Here is a 24,412-nt window from a genome sequence, read left to right as displayed (position 1 = left end):
CTTTTCAAGTCAAGTGAAATGGAGCGCATAGTGTATGAAGAAAATGGAAAACTAAAAATTATCGAGATGATATTGTCTGAAAAACTATGGAAAAGACATGCATTGGTCACCTGCTTTACAATGTGGAAGGCGGGGCGATATGTCCTAATCTAAAACCTGGGTGGTACAAAAATAATGTAATGGGCCTTCTTTGACAATCCCTGAAACAATTTCATTCGAAAGTGAAGCCCCAGAGTTGTTTGGGCTAAAAGAATTTGCAGAGCTTTGTTAGCAAAACGACGTCGACAGTTTGAGGGAAACATTTAGATTTATTTTTCGAAAAAGAAATATCAGCTTGCTTAAAGATTCAGGTATTTTACCGAGTAAACAGTTGTTTGATGAGTAACTTCTACTCTCTCTCTGAGAAAATAACTTCAATGATCGTTCATCTGTGAATTACAACCTGTCGTTGGTCGTCTTGCTATTAACACCAAACCAAAAGGTCACTTAATCGATTCCCTACTGGCTTACAACTTGCTCTAATGCCATTTAACATACGTTTTTTTAGTGACGACGAGAAGGTAAGATGATGTAATTTTAATCGGTCAGCAATGAACAATTAACCAGGGACAGAAAGGAACTACCATGAGTTTGAAGATTAGGGTAATTATTAAGCGTATTTTTCATATACAAGCACGTACACGAAATGAAACGTAAATCATAATCAGAAAGATTTATTCATTCAGAGTAAACAGTTACTTACAGAGAGTTAATGTATCCACCACCACAAGGATAACTAGCATTCGTCCTTGGCCAAACAGGGTGATTACAACGTTTTAGTCAGAACATAGATCGTTTCACCAAGGTAGACAAGAAAATAATTGTAATACGCTTTCCTACAACAAATCTGTTTAAACTTCTCAGGTATCTCGGCTGGGAGGGTAAAGAGATGGAAGTGAGGCTACTTTGTTTAAAAGGACTTAATCTCTTGTTGCTTATACCATTCCTGGTGCAAGCAAAAGGTGAGGGATTTTACCAGAATCCTTGCAGTGAGTTAGGAAATGATGTATAAAAAAGATCGACATAAGTACACGTGACAAATTTCCACAATGAATCCATTTCCTCTTGTGAAAAGATCACATGAAAATGTTGACAGACATGTTAAACTCTCTCAACGCGAGAGTTCCTGTTTAGGGAACTCAAACTTCAGATATCTGTGTTACCGTTGAAATTCCTTAAAGCTATGGTTATCGCTTCTTATTATCTGCCTCTTCGTGTCCAAATCGTTACCAAAGGAAACTGACACGGCTTTTCAATCGATTTGAGCAATCTGACATATCCCATTTTAAAAATCAACAAATGAACATGTAAGCCAAGGAATTTGCTTTCGATGCCTGGCTGGTACGAACTCTGTTGTGAGTGAGCGCTTAATAAAAGGAAAAATTCCAGTTGCATACAAGAAATTTCGGATTGGGATCGGCAATTTGTTGAGCACTGGCCAAGCGAGTAATCTCCTGTTGTCCCTTTACGCAGAGGTTGGCTCCAAAACTACAAAGACAAACCAAGCTTTGATAGCAAACGCAACAAAGAAGAGTTCGGATACTCTAATGCATAAAGGAGTTGTTTCAGACCAAAAGCCTCAATCTTCGAGTCAGTTGACTGGACGGAGTGATAGAAGGCTCGAAGTTCAGCGACCACTTGTAGAAGGTATAGGTTAATCTACAGTTACAGTAGTTACCATGTGACCATAAAGTTATTTCATTACCCATCTAATATATCGTTGTTCTGTATCAGATTTGTCCATGATTCGTGTCAGGTTTACTCTTCTTGAGCAGCCCGTGACTTCCTTTATGGTACTGGGGCTTAAACCTGCTTCTTGCCACTGCGATGGTACCATGAAGAGGACAGAATAACCCAATCGATAGCACGAAAACATGCATGGACGGCAGGCTTTGAGACAGGGTTGATTTCGAGTCACAGACTAGGTGTCGCAAGACATATACTAAAAAACCACCATCCGCTTGATTGATCTCTTTATTTTCTCGAGTTAAACGGATGTCTAGGTGTATTCGAGCGAACGATTGTTATGACGATTTTCAAAGACTTAAATTTGACTGTGACAACTTTCAGAGACTATTCACCTCTTCCCTAAGTGTAATTTCTAACTAGTCCATGGAGCCGCTTTTTTCGAACACCAGGTTTCAAACAAGCCAATGGGGAGACTTCAATGAAACCTGAGTAGACCGCTCTTACGGAGACCCTTTCTTGAAACAAAGCTAGGCGTAGCCCTCAGCATAGTGTCTCGCAATAACATCAAGAAACCCTAGAACCCACAATAATTGGGTTTACTAACTATGAACGGGAGTTTTGTCAAACGTTAGTTAATCCGGGAATAACTAGACCGGGAAAATCCGCTGAAACTGTGATTAGTACTGCTTGTATATATGATATCTCATCTTTACAAATGGCACAGACGAAACACGAGAATACGAGGAAGAAGTCAGCGATTCGTCTCCTGCAACAGATGTGTTAAGTGAAGTTGCAGGCAGAGAGAGAAACAAAGAAGAGGTGCTGGATGCTGTGCGCCCGTACAAATCTCAAGACGACGAAAAGTTTGACATTCAAGATAGAAGACGACAAGGTAAAATATGACGAGGTACCTCTTAGACCGAAAGAACTCTGAACTCCGCAGTGATGCAGAGTGCATCCGAGTACTGGAAAACCTGGAATTTCTTGGAAATTTATAACGAAAATTTCAAGACTGGAAAGTTTTGGAATAAGTAGGCCCTGGACACTGGCTATTAGAAATTAGAAATTGAGGGAACATTTAAGGGGTCCTGGGTCCCTTCTTAAGACAGGTTTGACTAGACATAATTTTCTCATTTTATTAACAACAGTAAATTTCATTCCTCGCGACTTTACTTTTCTCAGGGCAAGCCAGCTGCGAATCCGTTTGGGTTTTCAAAGTTTTCAAAACCTTTTCTATATGTTCTAGGTGGTCAAATGTTAGGTAAGGAATTAAACAAGATGAAGAATAAAGGCTTAATGGCCGAGTCTGAAGATGAGTCAATTGCAGAAGGTGAGTCTGTAAAAATTGCTCAATCTAAACTCCTTTTCCTGCACAGATGATCTTCCTGACGGGCACAAAATTTTCATCAAATGCATAGATTTTCGTTGCTCTCGTTTGACAGCGGTGTTAGATTTAACAAATCGACAGTGGTTTAACGTGGTCTCTAATCTTATCGACAACTACATGCATCATCACGTTAAAATGTTATGGACTCTTTGAGGCGCAGGCGATTCGTTTTTCAACCACAATACATCGACATCAAATAAAACGACTCTTTCAGTGCGTTACGTGAAACGTTGACGAGAGCAGCATTGTCTGTACTCTTATCGACAACGGCAGATCAAATTGCGGCGTTACTGCCAAATTTTGCTGAAAAAGTAATTAGTTGTTCCTTAAAAACTTATTTACTTTGCATGTGCATGATACCAATCTTAAGCCGCTTCACGTAAAACCCTCGAGATCTACATTGCCGAGGAAAACGTCGTTCAGCAGAAGAAACATGTTAACAACAGGACCATTCCGCTCCCTCGAAATGAGAGCATGGCCACCGTTAAAAACGGAATTAAGACAAAGAGCAGTACTGGAATTGGAATTATCCGCAAAACGGACGCCACTGCCGAAAAGATTGCTTCTGTCACCAGTAAAAGCCCTGCCGCCACAACAGCAACCGGTGCAACATCAACCGGTGCAACATCAGCCGATGCAACATCAGCCGGTGCAATAGCAACCGGTGCAACATCAACCGGTGCAAAATCAACCGGTGCAACATCAGCCGCTAACAGAACGGGGAATAGGAATAGTAAGTACTAAGTGACAAATTGCAGTGGCAGGAAGTTATCGGAGATCGTAATTGTAAAAAGGTGAATGGTTTAATGAAGGTTATGATCTCCTCCACTGTAAGGACCAGGTACATACATGAAGAGACTATTTCCCTGTCTGAAGTATTAGTATGGCTTGTACTGTAGGAGTAAGAAGAGTGCAATCCAGGAAATAATCGAGCAAGTGATTTCGAATTACGAGTAAAATTACTCTTGAATTGTAGGACGAGAAGTCCGATTAGCAATTGATTGTGTCAATAACAAAATGCGAAAAACTCAGTGAGGAAAAACTGAATGCAACAGCACATTGACTTCTAATTGATACATATTAAGCTACAGTTCAAGATTATCACGTCTAAATATTTCGAAATTTCCAGTACTCACTTCGGAAGTTTTCCCTCATTTTTATCGGTTAGAATTGGTTAGGTAGTTGAATTTTATTGGCTGGTGGCTTTAAGTGCACAATTTTAATGACGGCCCGACCGTCTGATTTGGCCTGTCCGATTACAAGTGTTTATAATCGGACAGATGAAATCGAGCAGTTTTGACCTGAAAAAGCCAATTTAGCCACAACTAAGTGCTGTTAAGAACCACTCATATTCGAGCATTTTGATCTTGACACAATTAAGAAGTAAATCACTTCCTTTGACAAACGTTTGTATTTGTCGCACATTTCCAAAGTAAAAACCTTTACTCATTTGATCAGATGCGGTATTTCAAGAGGCTCTTGCAGCACACAACAAACTCAGAGCAATGCATCACGTGAATCCACTTCAGTGGAACGTAACCCTAGCAGAGCAAGCACAGCAGACAGCAGAATCTGTGGCCAGCGATCCTTCCACCTTCCAAGGGGAGCCTCTCGGTGAGAACATCGCTCAAATATGGCACGACTTACCAAGAGCGCCACTAAAGGCGACAACCATATGGTACAGTGAGAAAAAAGCTTTCAGTTTTTCATATCCACAGCTGAACGACAAAGTAAAGCACTTCACGCAAATGATTTGGGGAGATACGAGCCAGTTGGGAATGGGCGCAGCACCAAGCCCCAGCGGCAAGTACGTCATAGTTGTTGCATTGTACAGACCCGTGGGAAATGACATTCATCGCATCAGAGACAATGTGCAAAGGCCGGGGCCGGCACAGGATGTGTATGCGACAATAAAAGAAGAAATTTCAAAACCAAATAACTGAGATTAGTTTCGCAAAGAAATTGGCATTTTGTCTTTTAATGTTTCATACTAAACCACGACTTCAATTTTCCTCTAAATACAAAAAGTAAAACATGGGTACCACTCGTACCTTCTGTTACCAAAGTTAATTCGAAGTATAGGAGAATAACTGGCACAGGATTCTACCTGTCCAGCTTTATTCTGCTAAGTTCAGTTTGTTATGCTTGAAGATCAATTCTTTTGGGGAAGCAAGAGATTTCCTGTTCAAGAATGCTTGTCGTCGCTCTTTACATCACAATTTTGTAATATTTTGATCTCGTTTAGTTTAGGTAAAAGCTTACCAGGGAATAATTTCTGTAAGCATCGACTTAACAAAGAATTAAACTTAAGCAAACTCGACAAAAGACGTTTCACTTTGTCCTCCTTTAAGTGATGAGTGAGTTAAAATTCAGTATAAGTTAATCATTTCTTAAATAAACTCATCTAATATAGACGTTCTCGTTTGTGATTCCTTCTTCCTATGGGTACTGGCGTTCTGAGCTTTTCCCTTTTTAAGACCACAGGCCTTGGTTCGTATTGGTGGTTCAGTAACATCTGAACTAGTTTCCTTTGACTGCGATTCCAACGTGCCCATAATAACTGATTCAGGAATTATCTTTTTTTTAAGCCCATTATCTGCACAGCCAGACTGAACGTCCTCGTATCTTTCCTTCAAAGTAGTTTTATTGATGAAACTATCACTGCTTACGGAAGAATTAAGGTTTTCTCTGTGAAGAAAAGGGATACAAAATGTCGAGAACACCAAGAAGCTGTAAACCTAACCAAATTACGACATCGCAAATGGAAATTACATGTGCAAAGAACTACTTTAAATTAAAATATAAACAATAGCCTCCATTTTGCGCGAACTATACTTGGATATTTGTCTGTTCTGCGATGTGAACAGTTTTGCGAAAACTGTGAATTACGTGGAACATAATCCAAGAGAAAATATACAGAAATGAAGTCTTTTATGGTAGTGGATAGAGGGATTGGAAATAGGGAAATATTACTTGGGGTATATCACAGGATATTCCTTAGTTTCAGCCGGGGCACAAATATTCGGTCACGTGATGTGTTTACCCTAATAGTAGGCGGGAAAAAATTATTGATGGATTATAGATCCATCTATTACTAGAGAAAGGATCGCGTTACATTTGCCATTGGACAAAAGTGGCTACAAATCGATGACCACTTGTGTTTTTTTTGTAGTAAAGAGCAATCGAAATTAATGAGGGTTTAGAGTTTGGAGTTTGGAGTGTTGTTGACTACTTGTTGTCATCGCCATGAATGAAGCAGATGAATGATCCGGGAGTTGACGACTATTTTCCTAACTAGTGCATAGTCGAAAAACATTTTGACTGTATCCACAGCCGGCTACTGACAAACCGAACGTTTGTTCTAATAGCTGCTGAACATAAACACCAACTACACACTACTGTAGGTTTGGTCTCGTCCCAAAAAGCTGTCGGAAAGGTATTGAAAATATAAATGGCAAATTTGTAGCCACAGTAGGGGCAATTGTTTGCTCTTGATTGTAAATTATAAACGCACCTGCGAGAAATCCCTTGATAAGGTTGGTCCCCTTCATGTGAACTCAGTTTAGAATTGCGTTGCTCACTTGTGCATTCTCTTGACTGTCGTCTGCTGCACTCAGTTTTCTCCGGTTTTTTGAGGTGACTATTCTAAAATACAAGACGACGAGACCAGCTGATGACAAAAACCTCCGTTAGTAAAATACAGAATCATACAACTTATGCTTTTGGTAAATATCAATTTATGAGTAGCTTTTTACCTCATGCAAAATTTCCTGTGCTGTTTGAAGTAGTTCTTCTGCGCTTAAAAAATACATCGTGGTTTCCAATTTCTTTTTCTCTTTAAGTCTGCAATACATAAAACTTATAAATATACTTGCAAGTAAAAAGGAAAAGGAAAATAAAAATAAAACAAGTATGATGGACTTCTCAGTACCTTTTGCAACGTTTAGCTGAGAGTGTATCTTCAGATTTAGTCCTTTTCACTGGATCTTCACAAGTTGACGCGGACTGTAGTAAAAACAAATAACCAAGATAGAGAAGGGCTTAACGTAATTATCTATACTTTTATGTTGGCTGTGCGTGAATAAAGTTGCCATAGGAAACACGCCCTATCTGGGAGAGAAAGGCAGTGATTTTTCTTTTCTAGTTTCGAGTTTTCAGTAGACACATCACACATCACTTCCCTTCACAAAAAAAATTATACGCTTTTTTTCAAACGTATTATTGGCGTTGACATGATTTTAATCAAGGATAAAAATTGAACCACAGCTTAGATAACTTTCTCGTCGTTTACTTTAAAGAGGCGTCGAAATATTGACCAGTACCTACCTTTGCTGATCTCATCGTTACGTCATCTACAATGCTTGGTGGGCACCGATCGTCAGTGGCATTAATCTGCAAAATAAATTTTTACTGATTTACTATTTGCATCGCCTTCAGTTGTTAGAATTTGCCGATCACAAAAACTACTTGAAAAATTCCAAATGTCAAAAAGTCTCAGTCACCATTACGTTCACAAAGTCCACAGTTACTTACGTTTTTCTCTTTCTTGCACCGAAGTAATAAAGCAACTCCATGTTTACATCTCCCTTGCTTACTGGCCGGATCAGCACAAGTACAACTAGCTCGCACAAGATCTGTCAGACAAAAGATCAGACGAAAGGTGAAAGTCAATCGTCACTGTGTGACCTCCTCCCAAAATGAGATCAGAAGGGACAAGCGCTCGACTACGTTTACACCTATTTCGTCCCCTACCACTTCCTCCGTGCTCTATGTATACAAAATAGCAAAGTCAAGTCAAACCTTTATGTATTAAGTTTTAAAATCCTAAGAACACGAACGTAAGTTATTCGACTTGCGCGACACTATTGAACTTCCTTTTGCCTTTTGCTTTCAGACGCTTGAGAGAAAATCAGTTCCATTCAAAATGTACTATTCTCTAACTTTAAATAGCGTATGATAACGATCTTCGTTTTTCATATCACTGATGAAGGCTTAAGCATTAGCCGAAACGTCTGTTTCAGAAATAACAACAGTCAGAGGCAACCAATTTCTATAAAACTCATGACATCTCCTGACTACACTTTTTCCATTTTTATGTACTATTCTCTGATTGATTATAGAATTGATTGATTAACTCAAGTTTAAAGAAGCGCATCTCTCAAATTTTTGCATTTGATTTTTAACAAATGAGATATCAAGCAGCGCGTCAGCTTTACTTGCCCACCTTTTTCATTAAGAACGACAGAGACATCATAAAGCTGATCTTGTGACCCAATACCTGTAATACAGATATACAATCACTAAACAAAATCTTCTCTCTAACACTTCGGCCGTTGGCTGGAGGGGTACTTAATCGACGAGGGCGCTTATCTAATGTTTCTAAAATTATGGCCAAATAAAACCATTTTAAAGAAAATGGTAAATTTAAAGCTCGGTGGTCGGTTACTGAGAAGCATCATTCGTTTGGTCCCTCACGAGGAATCGAGTTTCAGACCCACGTACTTCGCGCTCCGATATTTTGCACTGATTCTAACTGTATGTAGGACATCGGTCACATGTGCACTCAATGTAAACCTGCCTCATCATCAAAATTTCTGTGCGGAGACTCAGCCTTTTTCTTTGTCTCACGTTAGTTACAAAACAAGCCGCAATTTCCTCTTCTATTTGGCGTATTTTTTACTAATTGAAAGGATACCGCTGACTTAAACTTAAGACTTTCGGCGGGCTACTACGGGTGGGATTTGCTTTAAGCAAAAATTTCATTACTTTTCTCGTAAGGAAGTCAATATTTTAGAAAACTGAGGCACCAAAGGGTAAAACACATATACTTACATTTCGCACTGAAATGCACACCATCTTCCATCGTTTTGCTCATAACATTTCGGATAAGGCTGGTACAACCTTTGCCACGTCTGAAATGGCCTGGACTGAAGGCATGACTCTCAATCTTCTCAGTGGTTAAGCTTCCAACTACAACAGTCGGGCAAATGGTGTCAGGAGCTACGACAAAATATATCGGTGTAAAGAACATGCTGAAGACACAACTAAATTCTTTTCAGTAATAGCAGTGAGACTTTTCGAGTAAAACGAGTGGGCAAAGGCCAAGCTTCTCCTTCCTTATCAAAATCATACCCTTGCGCAGGCATTATCCGCTACTCAAAGGAGTGGAGAAAGAAATTACCTCCCGCGGGTTTACAGACAATGAAAGAGAAAAGATTGTCCTCTGGAAATAGGTTGACGGAAGTTTGTGAGAATCGTTCTCACAATTGTCTTGACTTACGTTTTCTTTCATCGAATTTACTGCGCACAGGGGATTCGTGAAGTACTACAGCTGCTCCAGGTGAACCAGAGAAACACATAGTGTTTTCATCACCTCGTTGTTTTTCTGTAGTAAGTGTACTCACTTCAACAGGACACCCTTTATAGTTAAATATATCACCAGACACAGGTTCTGTCGGTATTGCAGCTTGTTGGTACTGTAAGTTGAATCTGTCGAGGAAGAAATATTGTTACAGAATAAGTGGCACTGTTATTCCATCCCAAAATTTGATTGACATTTTTCTTTTTCCGCGGGTGAAGTAAAGAAAGTTGGTACTTTACGATGCCAGCTCTCGTTACACGTTGTTGAACAACACAACTGACGCACGTGCAAGTTACGAACAGCTGGACATAAGCAGAACCATAAAATTTAACACAAACGCATGTGACAACATTTCATAAGCAAAAGAAACAGACAAACCTTTCAAGAGAGACAAAATCTTGAAAACATACTCCATGAGTATAGGATTTATTTGTGACTGTGATACAATGTGATGACTCTCTATTTTCACTGGTGCGGTCATGGGAGGTGACAGCCTCTTGAAAAAGAGGAATACAAGCTTCAGGTCTATCCCGGGAGCCAAACCATAGCAGCCTTGCCTTACTAACGCACTCAGGAACCCGTGCCGCTACCCTACAATGTACTGTATCTATCTATCGAATAAATCAAAATATAGATTGAAAATACGTGTACTATTATATAAGTACGATGAATATATGAAGTTCATATATTTTGAACTGCGGTTATAGATACGTATGATGCACGATCCTCGCAGTGGGGAGCGCTATTTATGCAATAGCGAAAATCAGACCTGAAAAAAATCAGGCCTGTACGGGATTCGAACCACTGACCTCTGCGATACTACTGCAGTGCTCTACCAAGTGAGCTAACAAGCCAACTGGGAGCAGGCCGTTAAGTTGATTCGTAATATATATCCGTATATATAACATACGTATCTATAACCGCAGTTCAAAATATATGAACTTCATATTCATCGTACCTGATTTATCATCACGGGTTTATTACGAATGAACTTAACGGCCTGCTCCAAGTTGGCTTGTTAGTTCAATTGGTAGAGCACTGCACTAGTATCGCAGAGGTCAGTGGTTCGAATCCCGTACAGGCCTGATTTTCGCTATTGCATAAATAGCGCTCTCTACTGCGAGGATCGTGCAGCATAAGTACTTATTATATAGCCGGCAGCGCCCGTGGGCAAAATGAAGCTAATCCTGTGTTCTGATTGGCTACTCGAGCAAGAAGCATGGGCCCATCTTGCCCGCTTTGATCCCGCGCAAGAAAAAAAGTGCGTGGAGCGGACTTACAAAGTTTGTAACTTTTGAACAATGTCGGTGATGAAGTCGCAAAAAGCGACTGGTGACAGTCAAGACAAAGAAAACACAAACGACCCTCTTGGGTTTATTGTGCTACAAACACAGTAGGCTCTCCTTCTCGGTTCTCGAAATAAACAAGTCATTCTTGATTCTAATGGAAGAGAAATCTTTTTTGGCGTTTTTATGGACCTCGACTTCGTCTCGGTCCTTAAAAACGCAAAAAAAACCTCGGCAAATATCCAGCCATCTTCAGCTCACGCTTAGTCAATAACGCATGCAGGCAGGCATATATGTAAATATGAGTTTGAGTTCCTTTTCACTTTTATGATTCATTAGGTATACAAATAGGAGGAAAGTAAGCTTTAGTTTATCAACACTGAGAGGCGTATGGCATAAGTAGTTACGTCCATGATTTTACGAAATTTATAATTTTTAGTAATATTTGAAGTTGCTGTTGGAAAGCTTTCTTCATCGTGGATCATCCTTTCTCGAAGTTTTTGTTCTGGGTTCAACCCTGAACATGTCTCTACAAAGACGTGAACTGGACAATTATTACGAATACGGCTTGATGTTTTGCGATCTGGGTGTTCTACGAGTTGGGTTTCTTTTTCTTTCTTTTAAATGATAGGAAAACTGTTAGATAGAGCCTCTTTTTTTTTTCGACGCCTTTCTTGCGATTTCTTGGGCGAAATGCTTATATTCCTCGCAGATTTTAAAAAGAATGAGTGCAGCTCCCTATTTTTCCGAGTAAAGCGGCGCAAAGTGAAACTATTGCTTGCACAAAATGAAGCTAAATGACCTCGGGTCTGAGGTGAATCGCAAGTAAACCATGATGCTAAAATTACGCGAGTGAGTTTTTTCGTCGCGGCTTACATTTGTGTAATTCCCTCTTGTATTATACTGGTCCTCATAATTGCGTATAAGTTACTACAAATCAGTTTCAGGCTTACCATTGATGGATTTTGGAGAAGTTTATTTGCCTGTGAACACAGAACAAAATCGGTAATTTACTCTTCAGAAACATGGAGTACAGTTATTAGAAACAAAGCAAAAAAAAAAGGATGGTTTTTATCACTGCTCTTGTGTATTTCACCTTGATACACTTCACTCCTGCTGCAGCAGCAGCCTTTGAATGATCGTCACTAGAATGGATGTAGAATGTTGCCTACATGAAATGACAGAAAAGTATCTAACAAATCACCAGATATACTCTAACTTTACGGGACTTACATATTTTCTAATTATCACCGTTGATCTTTGGATGGTTGGTCGTCAGCTCAACAATTACACTGCTCAATGGTGTCATGTGAATAAACACCCCATTACTGGTGCAGAATGTAAGTGCACTTGTCACGTTGGTAACTAAGGCGTGGATCAACAAGTAACGTAAAGAAGATTATCTTCTTAAATCAATTTTATGACTGAATCTTCGAACGCCGTAGTACAGATGAAGGAGTTAAAAAAACACACTTAAATTGTGAAATAAAACTGAGTCCCGTTAGAACAAATCCCGACCTTTTTTTAAGTTTCCTGATACCTTAACGTTAGACCACGCCCCCATTAACGTGCATCGGTATATAAAAGTAGTTACCATTGATATCTCAAGAACCACACAATCCTAGTTACCTTTCCTCAGAGAGTATTACCTTACATATATATTTCCACTCTTAAAAAGTTGAAACAACAACAAAGATAGTAAAATTGGAATAAGAGATGAGAAACACAAGGCTTCTATATAAAGAAGAAATGCTCCCTATAAATTCTGTTCTTTTTAAAATGTATTTTACATCACAACCACCCCCCAAGTATGGTATTCTTGACAAAATTATAACGAGAATTAAGCTTTTCATTGGCCCTTCAGGTTCCTGGAATCTGGTGTATCACACAAAACAGATCAAGATTACTGAACCTTGTTTGACAAATCAATGTCGTGAAGTCTCTGAAGCCAGGCAAACAGACCTGGATTGGGAGGTCGGCTAAACTGCCACAAATATGAACACCAATGCACCAAGAAGATGGGCACATTGACCTGCAACACACAGGAAGGATGTTAAAAGAACACTGCTGATACTCTGACAGGCTTCCACAGCATCCCTCAGTTGTGTTCTTCAGTTAAATCTCATCTTCAATTATTCTCAGAGACTTTGTCCTAAGAAAAGTGTCAACTCTACAGAGGCAAGTTATTGCTTTAAATAAGCTGTACCACCTCAATAACTTTTTGGTAAAAACCTCAACAAAAAATGATAAAAAGAGGCATAGAGACACACTGCATAATCACGCAGGGATCAATATTTGAGTCAGCAGCAACTATAGAACATCCCAGCAAATAGATATTTTCAACAAACTTTGTTGGATGTAACCATCTCCTGATATACCGGGATGCTTTATCTTGTATTTCAAGTGTTTCAGAGTCATGAAGTTTCTGCCAGGTCAGCAATTTTGTTTTCATACCTGTATCACTAATTCACCAATTAACTGCTTCATTTTGTTAGGCCATTCACAGGTTTTCTTTCCTGTTGATTCAACAAAGGGACAAAACTCTTGAGGGGACACCTTTTTGAAATTCAAGTTAAATGTTGTTAGATATAGAATCTAACTGCTTAAAACCAAGTTCACAAAAAGGCAGATCTTTTTCATAGAACTTCATTTGGAATTCAAAGGCAGATCTTTTTCATAGGATTTAATTTATCAAGTAATAAAACTTGCATTAAATATTATACTTGTACAGTACTTGATGAATGTCTAAAAGACCAAGAATAATTAACACAATTTGCAACTCATATATGGCCTGAGGTCTATTTTTGATAAGAATTAGTAAATTTTTCAAGACAATGAAATTGCATGAGCCCATAGGGAGTTTGCACTTTGTAGTCTTTGACAAGTGCTTTTTTACACCAAATTGCCCGAGAAATCATGGTACAGTAAAACCTACATTAAGTGTTCACCAATGGGGAATGGTGAGGTGACTGCTTCATAGCAATTTCACAGAATAGAGGTAATATAAAAGACCTTAGAACTTGCTCAAAAATATCAAAACATTGATTTAAAGAAAGAAACTTATCGAATTTTTACTTGAATGATTATTCCTAGTTTTATTTGAGTGCTTCTGCTTCAAGTGACCATGCAATACAGGTGGAAGACAATGGCAAACAATAAGCCATTGGGACTCTCTCAAAGGTGACTGTGACCACTTAATAGTAACCGCTAAATAGGGGTGAAAATTACAGCGATTCAGGGGAATTAAACAATACAGGGTTACTGCTTAACACCATCACGATGCTGCTTAATACAGGTTCGACTGTATTACTGGTGTGAATCATTTGCATGAAAAAAGTATCACAGAAAGTCAAGACAGACTATTAATTTTTACTCTGCATGCATGTGCTATTTGTAATTTGCGCTCATGTTACAACTTTGCACTCACACTATATGAAAATACACTACTTTTCAGAAGCACATAATTTTCCCCAAAAATATTTACAAAAGTTTGATAAAACCTTAAAAATCGAAAAACACATTAAAATGTCCATCAGAAGCTAAGAAAAACACACCTTGTCTACATTTACTTCTCGAGCTCTTCGATAATAATAAAGATGATAATAATAATGATAATAAATATATCTTATTAACCAAGCGCGAGGGCCATACTGGGAGAATATCAGCCTGAGGTCTTGACAGTACAGACCTCGCTGCGCTCGGTCCATACAAAAAAGACTGAGGGCCGATATTCTTCCAGTACAGTCCTGAGCAAGCTTGGTTAATAAGAGATTTATTATACGACTGAAGTTCAAAGGGGCACAAGTGCGGTATCATTTGGGACCATTCGGGACAGTGCCTGGTCCAATACTTAGAGAATATTGGACTGGCAATAGAGCATTTTGATTGGTTGATTTTAGTTATTGGCCCTCTGACTGCCCGAGTTGTGTAATAAAAATGATTATAGTGATAACAATGATAACAATAATTTTAAATTTCTTGACAAAGGAAATGTAAAATCTTCAAAAGTTCAACGCAAAAAAATAAGAAAAATTTTCTATAAAAATAATAAAAATAATCTATAACTGACGAGTTTAAGGAAGTCTTGCTCGACCCTTCTCTACTTCCAGATCCTGTCTTTTATGTCTAAGTTTCTCCTTCTCGGGGTTCTAGATCCCCTTAAAATACCTTAATTTACACTCAGCTACATTATTAATTTTTTTAATTAAATGATTGTACAATGCTGTTAATCTGTTAAAGTGTCTTTTAATGAAAGAAAAAAGTAAGTCAATAACTAGTCACCTTTATTGAATGGTTTAAAAATCTAGACCATATTAATTGTCACCTTCAGAAGTTTGCTCTTCACCAAGTTTGAGTATAATAACTCTTCCACACAAGTTGTTATGCCTCCACTTTTTCACAACATTAGCTACTGCTTTGTGGAAGCCTGTTTGGTCTTCTTGACACTGAAACAACCCCTCCCATTGGAAAAATAGAGCTGGAACCACAAACTATAGAAAGGAAAAAGTTGAGGGAGATGTTTTGCTTAAAAAATTTAGAGATGGAAGGGGAAAAAGCAGTTCGTGACAGTACTGATTCATTTTACAGTAAGAGAATTAACTGATAAAATTTCTAATGGTAACCCTCTCCATGAAGGCCATCCAGGGTAAGAGAAAAGTAGCTGTTGTGGTAATTTGCATGCTATAGCAAGGTTTAAAGAGGGAGACAGAGGTGTCATTTATTTTTCCACTTGTGAAGCATATGAAAATGTAGCAAATTCAAACAAAAATAATGTTGAAAAGAAAAATGTGAACAAACCTATATGAGTAATGTAAAGTGCATCAGGTTGAAAACCACCCTTTTCAGTATTCTTTCTCCAACTTTTGTAAATGCTTAGGGTTAGGGTTAAGGTTAGTTCTATACTGATGCATGTCAACTTAAGTGACTTAGCACCCATTTTGCCAAACCTTGCATTTATTGACTGACCACTTTCAAGAAGTAAGTATGGCAGATATGCTTGCATACTGCCATGTGCTCAAAGACTTTGAAACAAAATGCTCAACTGAATCATTCTAACATTTATGTAGTACTACACAGTTTGACATACTTTATAAGGTGTGTCACATATCAATTGAACATCAACCTTGTTTATCATGTTGAACCCTTCTTCTTCACTTGGTGGTTCTGAATTAGATCATTCAAGACAATGTGTTACTTAATGGAAAATATTCCCGATTTTTATTTCACAACACATTTTCAAAGGCAATGTGAACATTTCAGGGGTGGAAAATTTTTTATTGTTTACACAGTCCCAAACGATGAAAAAAGGCTATTCCATGCCAGAAGTTGAATTGTTATGTAGTTTGCACCATTGAAGGGTAAAAAGGGTAGTCTGTAATATCCTATCATAAATTTAAATTATCTTCTTACCAGTAGTGTTCTGAAACCATTGTTCAACTCCCCTTTCAGAGAGTTTTATTGATGGAAGTTCAAACTGATGAACCAGTTCCCATTCTCTGGCCCATTGACAAATAAAAAGGCCAGAAGAGGGTGCAACATGGAAATTGATCATTCTGATGTCACACTGCCCAACCTGAAATTCAAACAAATGATCATCCTAAAAGAAACCCAGAGGGATACTGAGAATTAAAATCAGAGCTATGTATAAAATGGTTAGGCAGGTGGTTAGATAAGTATGAACTTGTTAAGTGGGTAGTGTGGTAATTATCTATTAATTTCAATTAATTGGCTATGCTAATGTGGTGTCCCCGCCATTGGTAATTGGCTGTTTACATAAAGATACTGAAAAAAAAATGGTACATACTGGAAGTGAGTCATGAATCAGACAACCTCTAAAAAATTCTTCTACAAATGCTACAAATGCTTGATGGATCAGGTAGACCTTAAGGAGAACATGGGTCTGAAGTGTAATTTGAGTTCTTTCATGCTCTGAAAAAAATGTTTATGTTTCTTTCTGATGACAAACTACTGATTTTACTCAAACTAACCCTACATGACACTCAGGTGTGACCTCCTGTTTACATACATGACAATATGAGCACGAGACTCCTCAATTTATGTAGGGGCGTCTAGAATGCCAAATACTATCAGTAAGATATGTCCCATAAAAGCTAACTACTCACTCGGATGTAAAAAATAACCAATCCCTCTTGTCAACCACCTTAAATATTGAGCAGGTGGAGTTTGATATAGATCTGAAAAGACTTCAAGGAATTCCAAAAGAGATACACATTGATGCATGTCTGTGACTGTAACACAGTTGTAATTAAAAGTCAAAATAGTTGTACCTTTTTTCTTATAATGGCCATGTATGATTTCCTGTTTTTCTCACTGCTGTTTTTATCATCCACAACTACACTTTGGCCCTGAGTATTTTTAGATGACATAGTATGGGAAAACCAAAAGGAAAAACAGATTGTTAATTTCCATATATCACTTGAAATGGGTTTAAACTTTATTTTCCATCAGTATCAATGGAAAATGACTTTGTGAAGAGTTTAATCATTCAGTTAATATCACATATGATAGAAAAAATAGGATTAACACTCTCTTATTGTCAAGCTTTAAAGATTAATTCGTACTTATTATCAATGTGATGTTACACCTAAATTCACCTAAGAATTAGAGGACTACTTTGCTTTGCTAGAGCAAGTACCTACTACAGGGGGGCATTGAAAGTTTCCACCCTCAAGACAATTATTAACTTCCAGATATATCCTCAGCCCTCATCCAACAACATTCAGTTGGTGTAAATATTCTGGAGTTTAGAGAATAGAATATAAAACATGGACTTCATTCCCTACACCTTGTGCTTAAAACAGCAACCAATATCAATTATCAATATCCAAGAAGGGCCATATTTAATGCTATCCACACAACATCTTGTGGGCTCTTACTACAAGAGCTAGATAGGTGAAAGAAGAGGATTTTTTTATCCTACTTACAAACACCAGACAGCCAGCTACAAAAATGATAAGACACCTTGCACAAAAAGTGTACTTCCAACCTCATCAGATGGCCAAGAAGTAATTAGTGCAAAATACCAAATGCTGCTCTCCTTCCCTGATTCAATGTTGTTCACCAAAGGTTTGTACATGATACTGCTTAGCTACCAACATTGCCAAGGGGGAGAGTGAGGGGATGCATTATGTTGGATCACATGATCAACAATTTTCTCTTGTTATGGTGACATGTCTCAACCTATTTTGCAACTCGCTATATCATGATAGCACAACTGTCTGAAAGCACTACTGATGGCTGACCTGCATTGAATGACTCAGACAGTTTTGCATATTAGTATTGTAACACAAACCTGATTGAGTGTATTGACAACCTTCAGAATCACTGCTCTGAGGCTCAGAAAGGGATTAGCTTCAAACAATTCTGCTGGGTTAATTTTCTTGTGTGTTTTGGAGAAGTGATGTTTAAAGAACAAAGCTTTTCCCTTAAAAGTAAATCAAGACAAATTAAGTACTGCAGCCTATCAGCCTGTGAGAAACCATAAGATGCTCTTCCCCAGGTTGCCAGCCTTGTACTCTCTGCAGGCAAGTTTACACTTCCAGGATTGGTCTTCATGAATACCATATTTCCTTAAGTAGGTGACCAAAGTTCTATTCAGCGCCCTCCCCCAACTAAGTGCCCTCCCCTTAAGCCCCTTACTCAATTTCTCAAATAGTAAAAAAGCAAGAAAAACCTGCTCCTATTGCCTATTTTTAACTTTTTAATATTCAATTTCAATTAAATTAGTACAGGTTAATAACTTCTTAGTATAAAGCCCCCCCCCCCCCCTTTATTAGGTGCCTTCCTTCCAATAAGGGCCCCTCCTTTAGGCTGGAATTTTAACGGGGGGGGGGGGGTACTCCCTTCTAAGGGCTTAATAGGGACATGCGGCCAGCCAGGGTATGTTTTTCGAGATTTTTGTCTTAAACCAGGCATCAAATTTATCATTTTTTGTCTTAATCAGGGTATCGATTTATCAATTTTTGTCTTAAACAGGATATTTTTTCTTGGATGATAAACAGCAATATTTTTACAAGCTCTAATTTTAATTAATATTGAATTCCATTGATTTTGGCATTGATACCAGGCACATTAAATGTCTTAAACAGGGTATCAAAAATCAGAATTCTGTCTTAAACAGGGTAGGAAAATCAGCGATATTTGTCTCAAACAGGGTCAGGGTATGAGGGGCCGTGCCGCACCTCCCCACCCAGGAATATATCGAGTACCCACCCGGGAATTTCAAATAGGCACGCGGGTGCTAATTCAGAGAAATACAGTATATGGGGTCTCATTCAAATACCAGACATTAGTCTGTTGTCTTCTATCTTTCTCAGACAGGAGATTTCATCATGTCTACTATATTTATCTACTGTACGATGTCATATTATAGGACAAACCACGGCACCATGGCTAGTTGAGAAAGATGAAATGATTCTCTTCTTATTGTAGGTAGAAGAGGTTACTGGGGCTGATTATTTTTAGGTGATCGAGAAGAAAAAAAATCAGGTCGTAAAAGCTTACAATGCAATTTTTAAGTTAAAAATAACGTGTCAACGTTATCGTGCATGTAAATGCTAGAAATGTAACCAAAAAAACTCACCGAAAAGGGAGGACCATACAAAAATACAACCTCTGGTTTCTTTGTCATTCCAGTCGTCGAAGGTGACCGCTTTGCACGGGATCACCTGCATAAACGTGACACGAACGGTCACGAACAGATTCTTTACTCTCGTGACTGTCCTTCACCCAGACTTCACCCACGGGTCCACCCACGCCAAACTTAAAACCAGCGGTTGTATTCATATTGACTTTCAGATGCATGTAGGGCGCACCAAGCGTTATTGGAAAAGTCCACTTAGGTTGGATTTGACAGCGAGATAAAAACGAACGATAGTCAGGATACGAGTGGCTTCTTTAGCACTAGTTACTTGAGTTTTTTAAGCACGGGAGTTTTTATTTCATTTTTCGGCAAATCATTTTAGATTGTAGATGCATTCAGTGAGATGTACATGTTTGTTTGAGGGTGGTGAAGCACATGTCACAAGAAGTTATTTTTGTCCTTATTGCAAAGCGTTGGTGTGATGTGTGTAAGAAAGATTGCTTAATTATCAGCTAAGTCTGAAAACATTTGTCGATTCTGAAGTCCCTCAGACAGTTTCCACTCCCCAAAAGCCTCATACAATGTCTTAATTTGCTTATATATTTTAGTCATGAGTAAGGGGCAATGTGTTATCATTCATCACCGTTTTTTGTAATTTTTTTATATTATTAATTTTTAGATTTTATTTTAATGCCATGGACAACAAGAATCATTTGCATCTGGTCAAACATGAACTTCCCCCAACCCTCCCTTCTCAATATGTGACAATTAATAATATGTACCTCTTAATAAACTTCAGCAGTTGTCTTTCATAGTATATTTATGACTGGTTTTCAGAAAGGACTTAAGCTACTGCTTTGGAAATTTCAAGTAGAAGGACTTTGCTGTTTTTTTGGAATGATGCCTCAGACTTCAGTTTCCTAGAAAATCATTTTCTGGTACCTGACTAAAATCTGACCATGAAACAGTGTTTCATGGTCACAATTTAGTAAGTTACTAACTGAGCAGGTTAAATTCAATACACTTTTGTATTATAAGGGACAAAATACCGGTCAATTAAATTGTTAATTTAATTAGCAATTTTTAATGCATTGCCAAAGCCTTGTTTCTGGCACAAAAAAATGGGACCTGCACCAATAAAACAGAGTGACAAAGTACAGCAGCAGGGGCAAGAACACCCTGGGCTAGTAAAGCAAAGGAGCAATGGAATGTAAAAAGGATTAATTTTAGCCAATATGAAAGCTTACTATAATGACGCTGTAATCTATACTCTGCAATGCATGAACCAAAAGAGGAACTACAAAAAGGTAAAAGAAGAACCCATAATGATTTGTGCTTTACAGTAGCTTTAAGAAGCTGTGTTGATTGATTATTAACTAAAAGAAAATGAAAACAAACAATATTTTGATGATATGCATCGTAAAATAAATACAAAATGTGTATAGATTTCTCTCTAAAGACCTGTAGATGTTCTCAAGAAAAAATGAAATAAAGATATGACACTATTGCAAAAGGGCTGACCAGTAAAGTGCCTTGAATTATTGTCCAGGTCAAACTTCCCAAAATTACAGTGTACAGCTAGGAATTAACAGAATGCAGACAAAATTGTATTGCACAAATGCACTCCTATACGAGCTAAGTATCTCTCACCTGGCAACAATCCCCATACCTTCTAGTAATAATCGTTTACCCCAACGGGAAAGAGGAAGAAACTGCAAAGGACTGCAATGAACTGTGCAGCATTGATAAAGAAATGTAAGGACATACCTTAAAGAGCCATTTGTTTAAAAAAGATGATAAATTGTAATTTATTGTTACAATATATAAAACCAAGGGATTTAAAGACATGTCTACTTGACTATTAAAATTAAAGAGTTTTTACTCTATTTCAAATTCTCCTGTGTAATTGACATTAATGTAGATTTGATTTATACGTATGAAAATTTCTGTACATTGCAGTTTAATGGAAAAAAGGTTTGTTGGGTAAAGGGTTGGTTGAATGAACATGCAAAAAGAAAAAAGAGAAGAATTTGTAGGTGAAAATGTCCAATGACCCACAACTCTTCCTTTACTGAAATAACGTCCAAATCACTAATGGAGGAATGTATTCAAGATGTCCAACTATGGATGGTTGCGAACAAGCTTAAGCTCAACGGAGATAAGACGGAGCTCCTTGTCCTGACAGCTCGCCATCGTCCTCAACCTCCACTAGATTCATTCAAGATCGGCGCTGACATTATTAAAGCTAGTAAATCTGCCAAGAACATTGGTGTTTGGCTTGACAGTGTGCTTTCTATGGATGAACAAATAAATAACATCAGTAAAACTGCCTTTTTCCACCTTAGTAACATAGCTAGAATTAGAAAGTTCCTTTCGCACCGTCAGTGTGAAATACTTATTCATGCCTTTATTTCGTCGAAGTTGGATTATTGTTACGTTCTTCTATCTGGCCTACAGCAGTCACAAATTAATAGACTACAACATGTATAAAATTCAACTGCCCGCCTGCTTACAGCCACCAGCAGATATGATCACGTTACGCCTATATTCAGAAGCCTACATTGGTTGCCTGTATCCGCCCGTATTGATTTTAAGATACTTCTTCTCCTTTTTGAAGTATTAAATGATCTGAGTCCTCTGTATGTTAGTGAACTGTTAAGACCGTACATTCCTAATAGAAACCTAAGATCTTCTAAGAAAAAAACTCTTAATGGTACCTAAATGCAATCTTAAAACACTGTGGATATAGAGCATTCTCTCATAGAGCTCCTACTCAGTGGAACACCTTGCCAGATGATATTAGGCAAGTGGACCTTTTAACAACATTTAAGTCTAAACTTAAAACCCATTTATTTAGGGAGTTGTAGTTTTTTGCATTCATTAATTTTTCACTAGTTTTTAAATTCACTTTAATTCTTAATTGACCATATTTTTGTATCACTATCATTGTAAAGCGCCGCTGGATCTTTGAGAAGCGTTGTGCTATATAAGCTATGTATTGCATTGTATTGTATTGTAAATACAGGATTTTTTAAGTCTGTACAAATATTTTTGATCCAGTGCTGAGCTGGTTTGTAAAAGGTTGCAAAGTTGTCTTTTATTTTCCTCTTATTTGATTGGTTACAAGCTAAATAAGCCTTGAAATCAGATTTTTTGTTGTGTTTTAGTAAAGGTTTCTCATTGGCTGGGAAAAAGATCCACTTAAAAGGATCCACTTAAAACAATCACACTTATGAGATCCACTCAGATCACAAGGATCTCCGGTGAATTCAAAATGGATGTATTCAAGCATAGTTAGTAGAGGGGACTGGTTAGGAAACATGGCAAACTTCAGTCGATTTTATCGAGGTCATGTGGCAATGACCTTCCACACATAAATCCAAAATGGCACCGTGGGCTTGTTTCGACAGTCATGTAGCGTTTAAGTTTTTGGATTTTCTCCGTGATCGAGCGACATCTTACCTTCAAAATATAGCTGAAAACATTAATAAAGACAGTGGACATAATGCCAGGTGAAAATTGTTCAGTATTTGGCTGTGGAACGTGTAGGAGAAGTAAAGGAATTGGAATCTGGAAGCTACCGGCACTGCGAAACGCAGAATACAAGAAGCGGTGAGAAGACTGGCTGAAAATGAAAATAAATAAGTTACTCTATGTTAGATACTTTAACCATATAGCCTTTATACTCGTTCTTGTCTATAAAATAATCATTAATGAGCAATATTTAATATGTTGCAGGTTGTAGCTACCAAATTAATCTTTTGTAATAAATTACTTATTGACAAATTGTTGCAGGCTCTTAATTCTAACTATATCTGCCTTTCTTGTTCTTTGCTGGCTCTACAAATTTCCTTTCGTAGTGCTTTTGTCTTCATTTGTTTACATTGAATTTTGTGTTTCTGTATAACATCTTTGGCCAGTGAAAAACACCGTACAGTAACATATAAATTAATAATGCTGTCCAATACATCTTTTGCAATGCTGTTATCTACCACTGTCTGAGTCCAACAACATGGTGTTATATGCTGAGACCAATTGAACATCACAAGCTGATTTGGATTCTATCTTAGCATTGTCAATCTTCAGCTGGAGACTTCCAGAGGTCAGAATCCTAAAATTATGTTCTATTCTCTTAAACATTGTTTGAGCTTGTTTAGAAATAACCCAAAGTCCACCTCGGTTTAAAGATGAAATTAGTTTTTGACTCCCTGCAACATGCAAATCTTTTGCTTTGCCAGCTTTCAGTATTGAAGCTGTTTGTTCAGTATGTGCTGTGGGATTGTATACATTGTTCACCTTGCTATAAAGCTTGTGCAGTACATATCCTCCAATATATTGTAACCCTGCCATTTCTCTATCACACAGTTTAGTAGGGATATTGGGATTTGGTGATTCATCTTTCTGTTTGCTGTGAGCTATCAAACAATCAGCCACTTTGGTACTAAGCAATGTTGCCGCATTACTTGACAACCCCACAAAAATCTTTGTTGAATTGAGGCCTATTCTTGAATAGTACTTCGAGTAGAATTGTTCTGCATTTCCAGTTTTAACCAAACGCATATACTTCTGAGAAGTCCATATTTTCTTCATCCCAGGCAATCGTATAACTTCGTAGCTCTTCTTTTATGCTTTGAGGGTAGGTTTTTCTTTCAATTATTTTATCTCGTGCTTTCATTGATAACGCTTCGAATTCTTCAGCAGTGAATTTGGCTTCTTGAGTCGGTTGATTTCCCCGTGCTTGTTCCTCCTTATGCTTTACTGTCTTATGTCTTTTTAATCAGTAAAAAATATGTTGTTGTACTACGACAGATGCCGTTGCTAAGGGTGTCAATAACTACAAGGTTTTTGGGCGAAAATAACGTTTTAAAGGCTTCTCAAAGACTTACAGAGTCAACTGCTTCGACAAAGTGCTGTTGTAATTCTTCCTCGTTTTCCAAAGTTTCCAGTATGGCATCAAAATCGTCGTCCATGTCCGCCATGTTGTTTTAGTTCTGTGCACAGTCATTGGTCACGTGACGTTCAATCGAACCTCAGGGGACAATAGGCCG

General features: G+C 37.9%; 3 protein-coding genes across 12 annotated transcripts; 1 reads left to right on the top strand and 2 right to left on the bottom strand.

Annotated features, from left to right (window-relative positions):
- The first annotated feature begins 207 nt into the window (after positions 1 to 207).
- LOC111335052 (uncharacterized) lies at positions 208 to 5,529 on the top strand. 4 transcript variants are annotated; one of them, XM_022940887.2, is made up of 7 exons: positions 208 to 350; positions 904 to 1,001; positions 1,513 to 1,686; positions 2,453 to 2,620; positions 2,975 to 3,058; positions 3,486 to 3,848; positions 4,574 to 5,529. In XM_022940887.2, exons 2-7 carry the CDS (start codon positions 929 to 931, stop codon positions 5,056 to 5,058), a joined length of 1,347 nt encoding a protein of 448 aa, XP_022796622.1. In that variant the 5' UTR covers positions 208 to 350; positions 904 to 928; the 3' UTR covers positions 5,059 to 5,529. The 4 variants fall into 4 exon arrangements, with proteins under 4 accessions (XP_022796622.1, XP_022796623.1, XP_022796625.1 ...); XM_022940888.2 differs by lacking the exon at positions 208 to 350 and adding an exon at positions 428 to 560; XM_022940890.2 differs by lacking the exon at positions 208 to 350 and adding an exon at positions 530 to 642.
- On the bottom strand, positions 5,065 to 19,544 carry LOC111335051 (uncharacterized). 4 transcript variants are annotated; one of them, XM_088729350.1, is made up of 20 exons: positions 19,365 to 19,542; positions 18,075 to 18,206; positions 17,050 to 17,127; positions 16,172 to 16,334; positions 15,849 to 15,925; positions 15,087 to 15,252; positions 13,217 to 13,278; positions 12,675 to 12,794; positions 11,859 to 11,930; positions 11,716 to 11,745; positions 9,855 to 10,087; positions 9,396 to 9,604; positions 8,948 to 9,085; positions 8,340 to 8,393; positions 7,649 to 7,749; positions 7,442 to 7,507; positions 7,047 to 7,120; positions 6,871 to 6,958; positions 6,630 to 6,760; positions 5,065 to 5,803 (listed from the first exon to the last, which is right to left on the bottom strand). In XM_088729350.1, the coding sequence occupies exons 1-20, from the start codon at positions 19,410 to 19,412 to the stop codon at positions 5,506 to 5,508; spliced, it is 2,340 nt and encodes a 779-aa protein (XP_088585476.1). In that variant the 5' UTR covers positions 19,413 to 19,542; the 3' UTR covers positions 5,065 to 5,505. The 4 variants fall into 4 exon arrangements, with proteins under 4 accessions (XP_088585476.1, XP_022796620.2, XP_088585482.1 ...); XM_022940885.2 differs by having other exon boundaries at positions 8,948 to 9,115; positions 19,365 to 19,541; XM_088729356.1 differs by lacking the exon at positions 18,075 to 18,206 and having other exon boundaries at positions 8,948 to 9,115; positions 19,365 to 19,541.
- A 1,056-nt stretch (positions 19,545 to 20,600) lies between these two features.
- LOC111335068 (uncharacterized) lies at positions 20,601 to 24,407 on the bottom strand. 4 transcript variants are annotated; one of them, XM_022940909.2, is made up of 3 exons: positions 24,251 to 24,407; positions 22,827 to 22,989; positions 20,601 to 21,657 (listed from the first exon to the last, which is right to left on the bottom strand). In XM_022940909.2, exons 1-3 carry the CDS (start codon positions 24,367 to 24,369, stop codon positions 21,610 to 21,612), a joined length of 330 nt encoding a protein of 109 aa, XP_022796644.1. In that variant the 5' UTR covers positions 24,370 to 24,407; the 3' UTR covers positions 20,601 to 21,609. The 4 variants fall into 4 exon arrangements, with proteins under 4 accessions (XP_022796644.1, XP_022796645.1, XP_088585792.1 ...); XM_022940910.2 differs by having other exon boundaries at positions 22,827 to 22,985; positions 24,251 to 24,392; XM_088729666.1 differs by lacking the exon at positions 24,251 to 24,407 and adding an exon at positions 23,661 to 24,244.
- Positions 24,408 to 24,412: the final 5 nt, after the last annotated feature.

This window comes from Stylophora pistillata, chromosome 1 (assembly GCF_964205215.1).
Source record: "Stylophora pistillata chromosome 1, jaStyPist1.2, whole genome shotgun sequence".
Taxonomy (NCBI): Eukaryota; Metazoa; Cnidaria; class Anthozoa; order Scleractinia; family Pocilloporidae; genus Stylophora; species Stylophora pistillata.
Note: the sequence above shows the minus strand (reverse complement) of the source record. Positions and strands in the feature narration are given on the sequence as shown.

What these genes read in the sequence shown, in the direction of transcription:
- LOC111335068 (XM_088729656.1), bottom strand. Translation starts at nt 23,954, where the DNA reads ATGAAGAAAATATGGACTTCTCAGAAGTATATGCGTTTGGTTAAAACT. An exon ending in TGCACAAGCTTTATAGCAAG is followed by an intron (nt 22,986 to 23,660) that starts GTGAACAATGTA and finishes ATTTTCAGCCAG; the next exon opens with TCTTCTCACCGCTTCTTGTA. An exon ending in TTTTCAGCTATATTTTGAAG is followed by an intron (nt 21,658 to 22,826) that starts GTAAGATGTCGC and finishes GTTCATCCATAG; the next exon opens with AAAGCACACTGTCAAGCCAA.
- LOC111335052 (XM_022940887.2), top strand. Translation starts at nt 929, where the DNA reads ATGGAAGTGAGGCTACTTTGTTTAAAAGGACTTAATCTCTTGTTGCTT. An exon ending in AGATGAGTCAATTGCAGAAG is followed by an intron (nt 3,059 to 3,485) that starts GTGAGTCTGTAA and finishes ACCAATCTTAAG; the next exon opens with CCGCTTCACGTAAAACCCTC. An exon ending in CAGAACGGGGAATAGGAATA is followed by an intron (nt 3,849 to 4,573) that starts GTAAGTACTAAG and finishes TCATTTGATCAG; the next exon opens with ATGCGGTATTTCAAGAGGCT.
- LOC111335051 (XM_022940885.2), bottom strand. Translation starts at nt 19,412, where the DNA reads ATGACAAAGAAACCAGAGGTTGTATTTTTGTATGGTCCTCCCTTTTCG. An exon ending in TGTGCATTTCAGTGCGAAAT is followed by an intron (nt 8,394 to 8,947) that starts GTAAGTATATGT and finishes TCTGTATTACAG; the next exon opens with GTATTGGGTCACAAGATCAG. An exon ending in TATCAAGGGATTTCTCGCAG is followed by an intron (nt 5,804 to 6,629) that starts GTGCGTTTATAA and finishes TTTTCTTCACAG; the next exon opens with AGAAAACCTTAATTCTTCCG.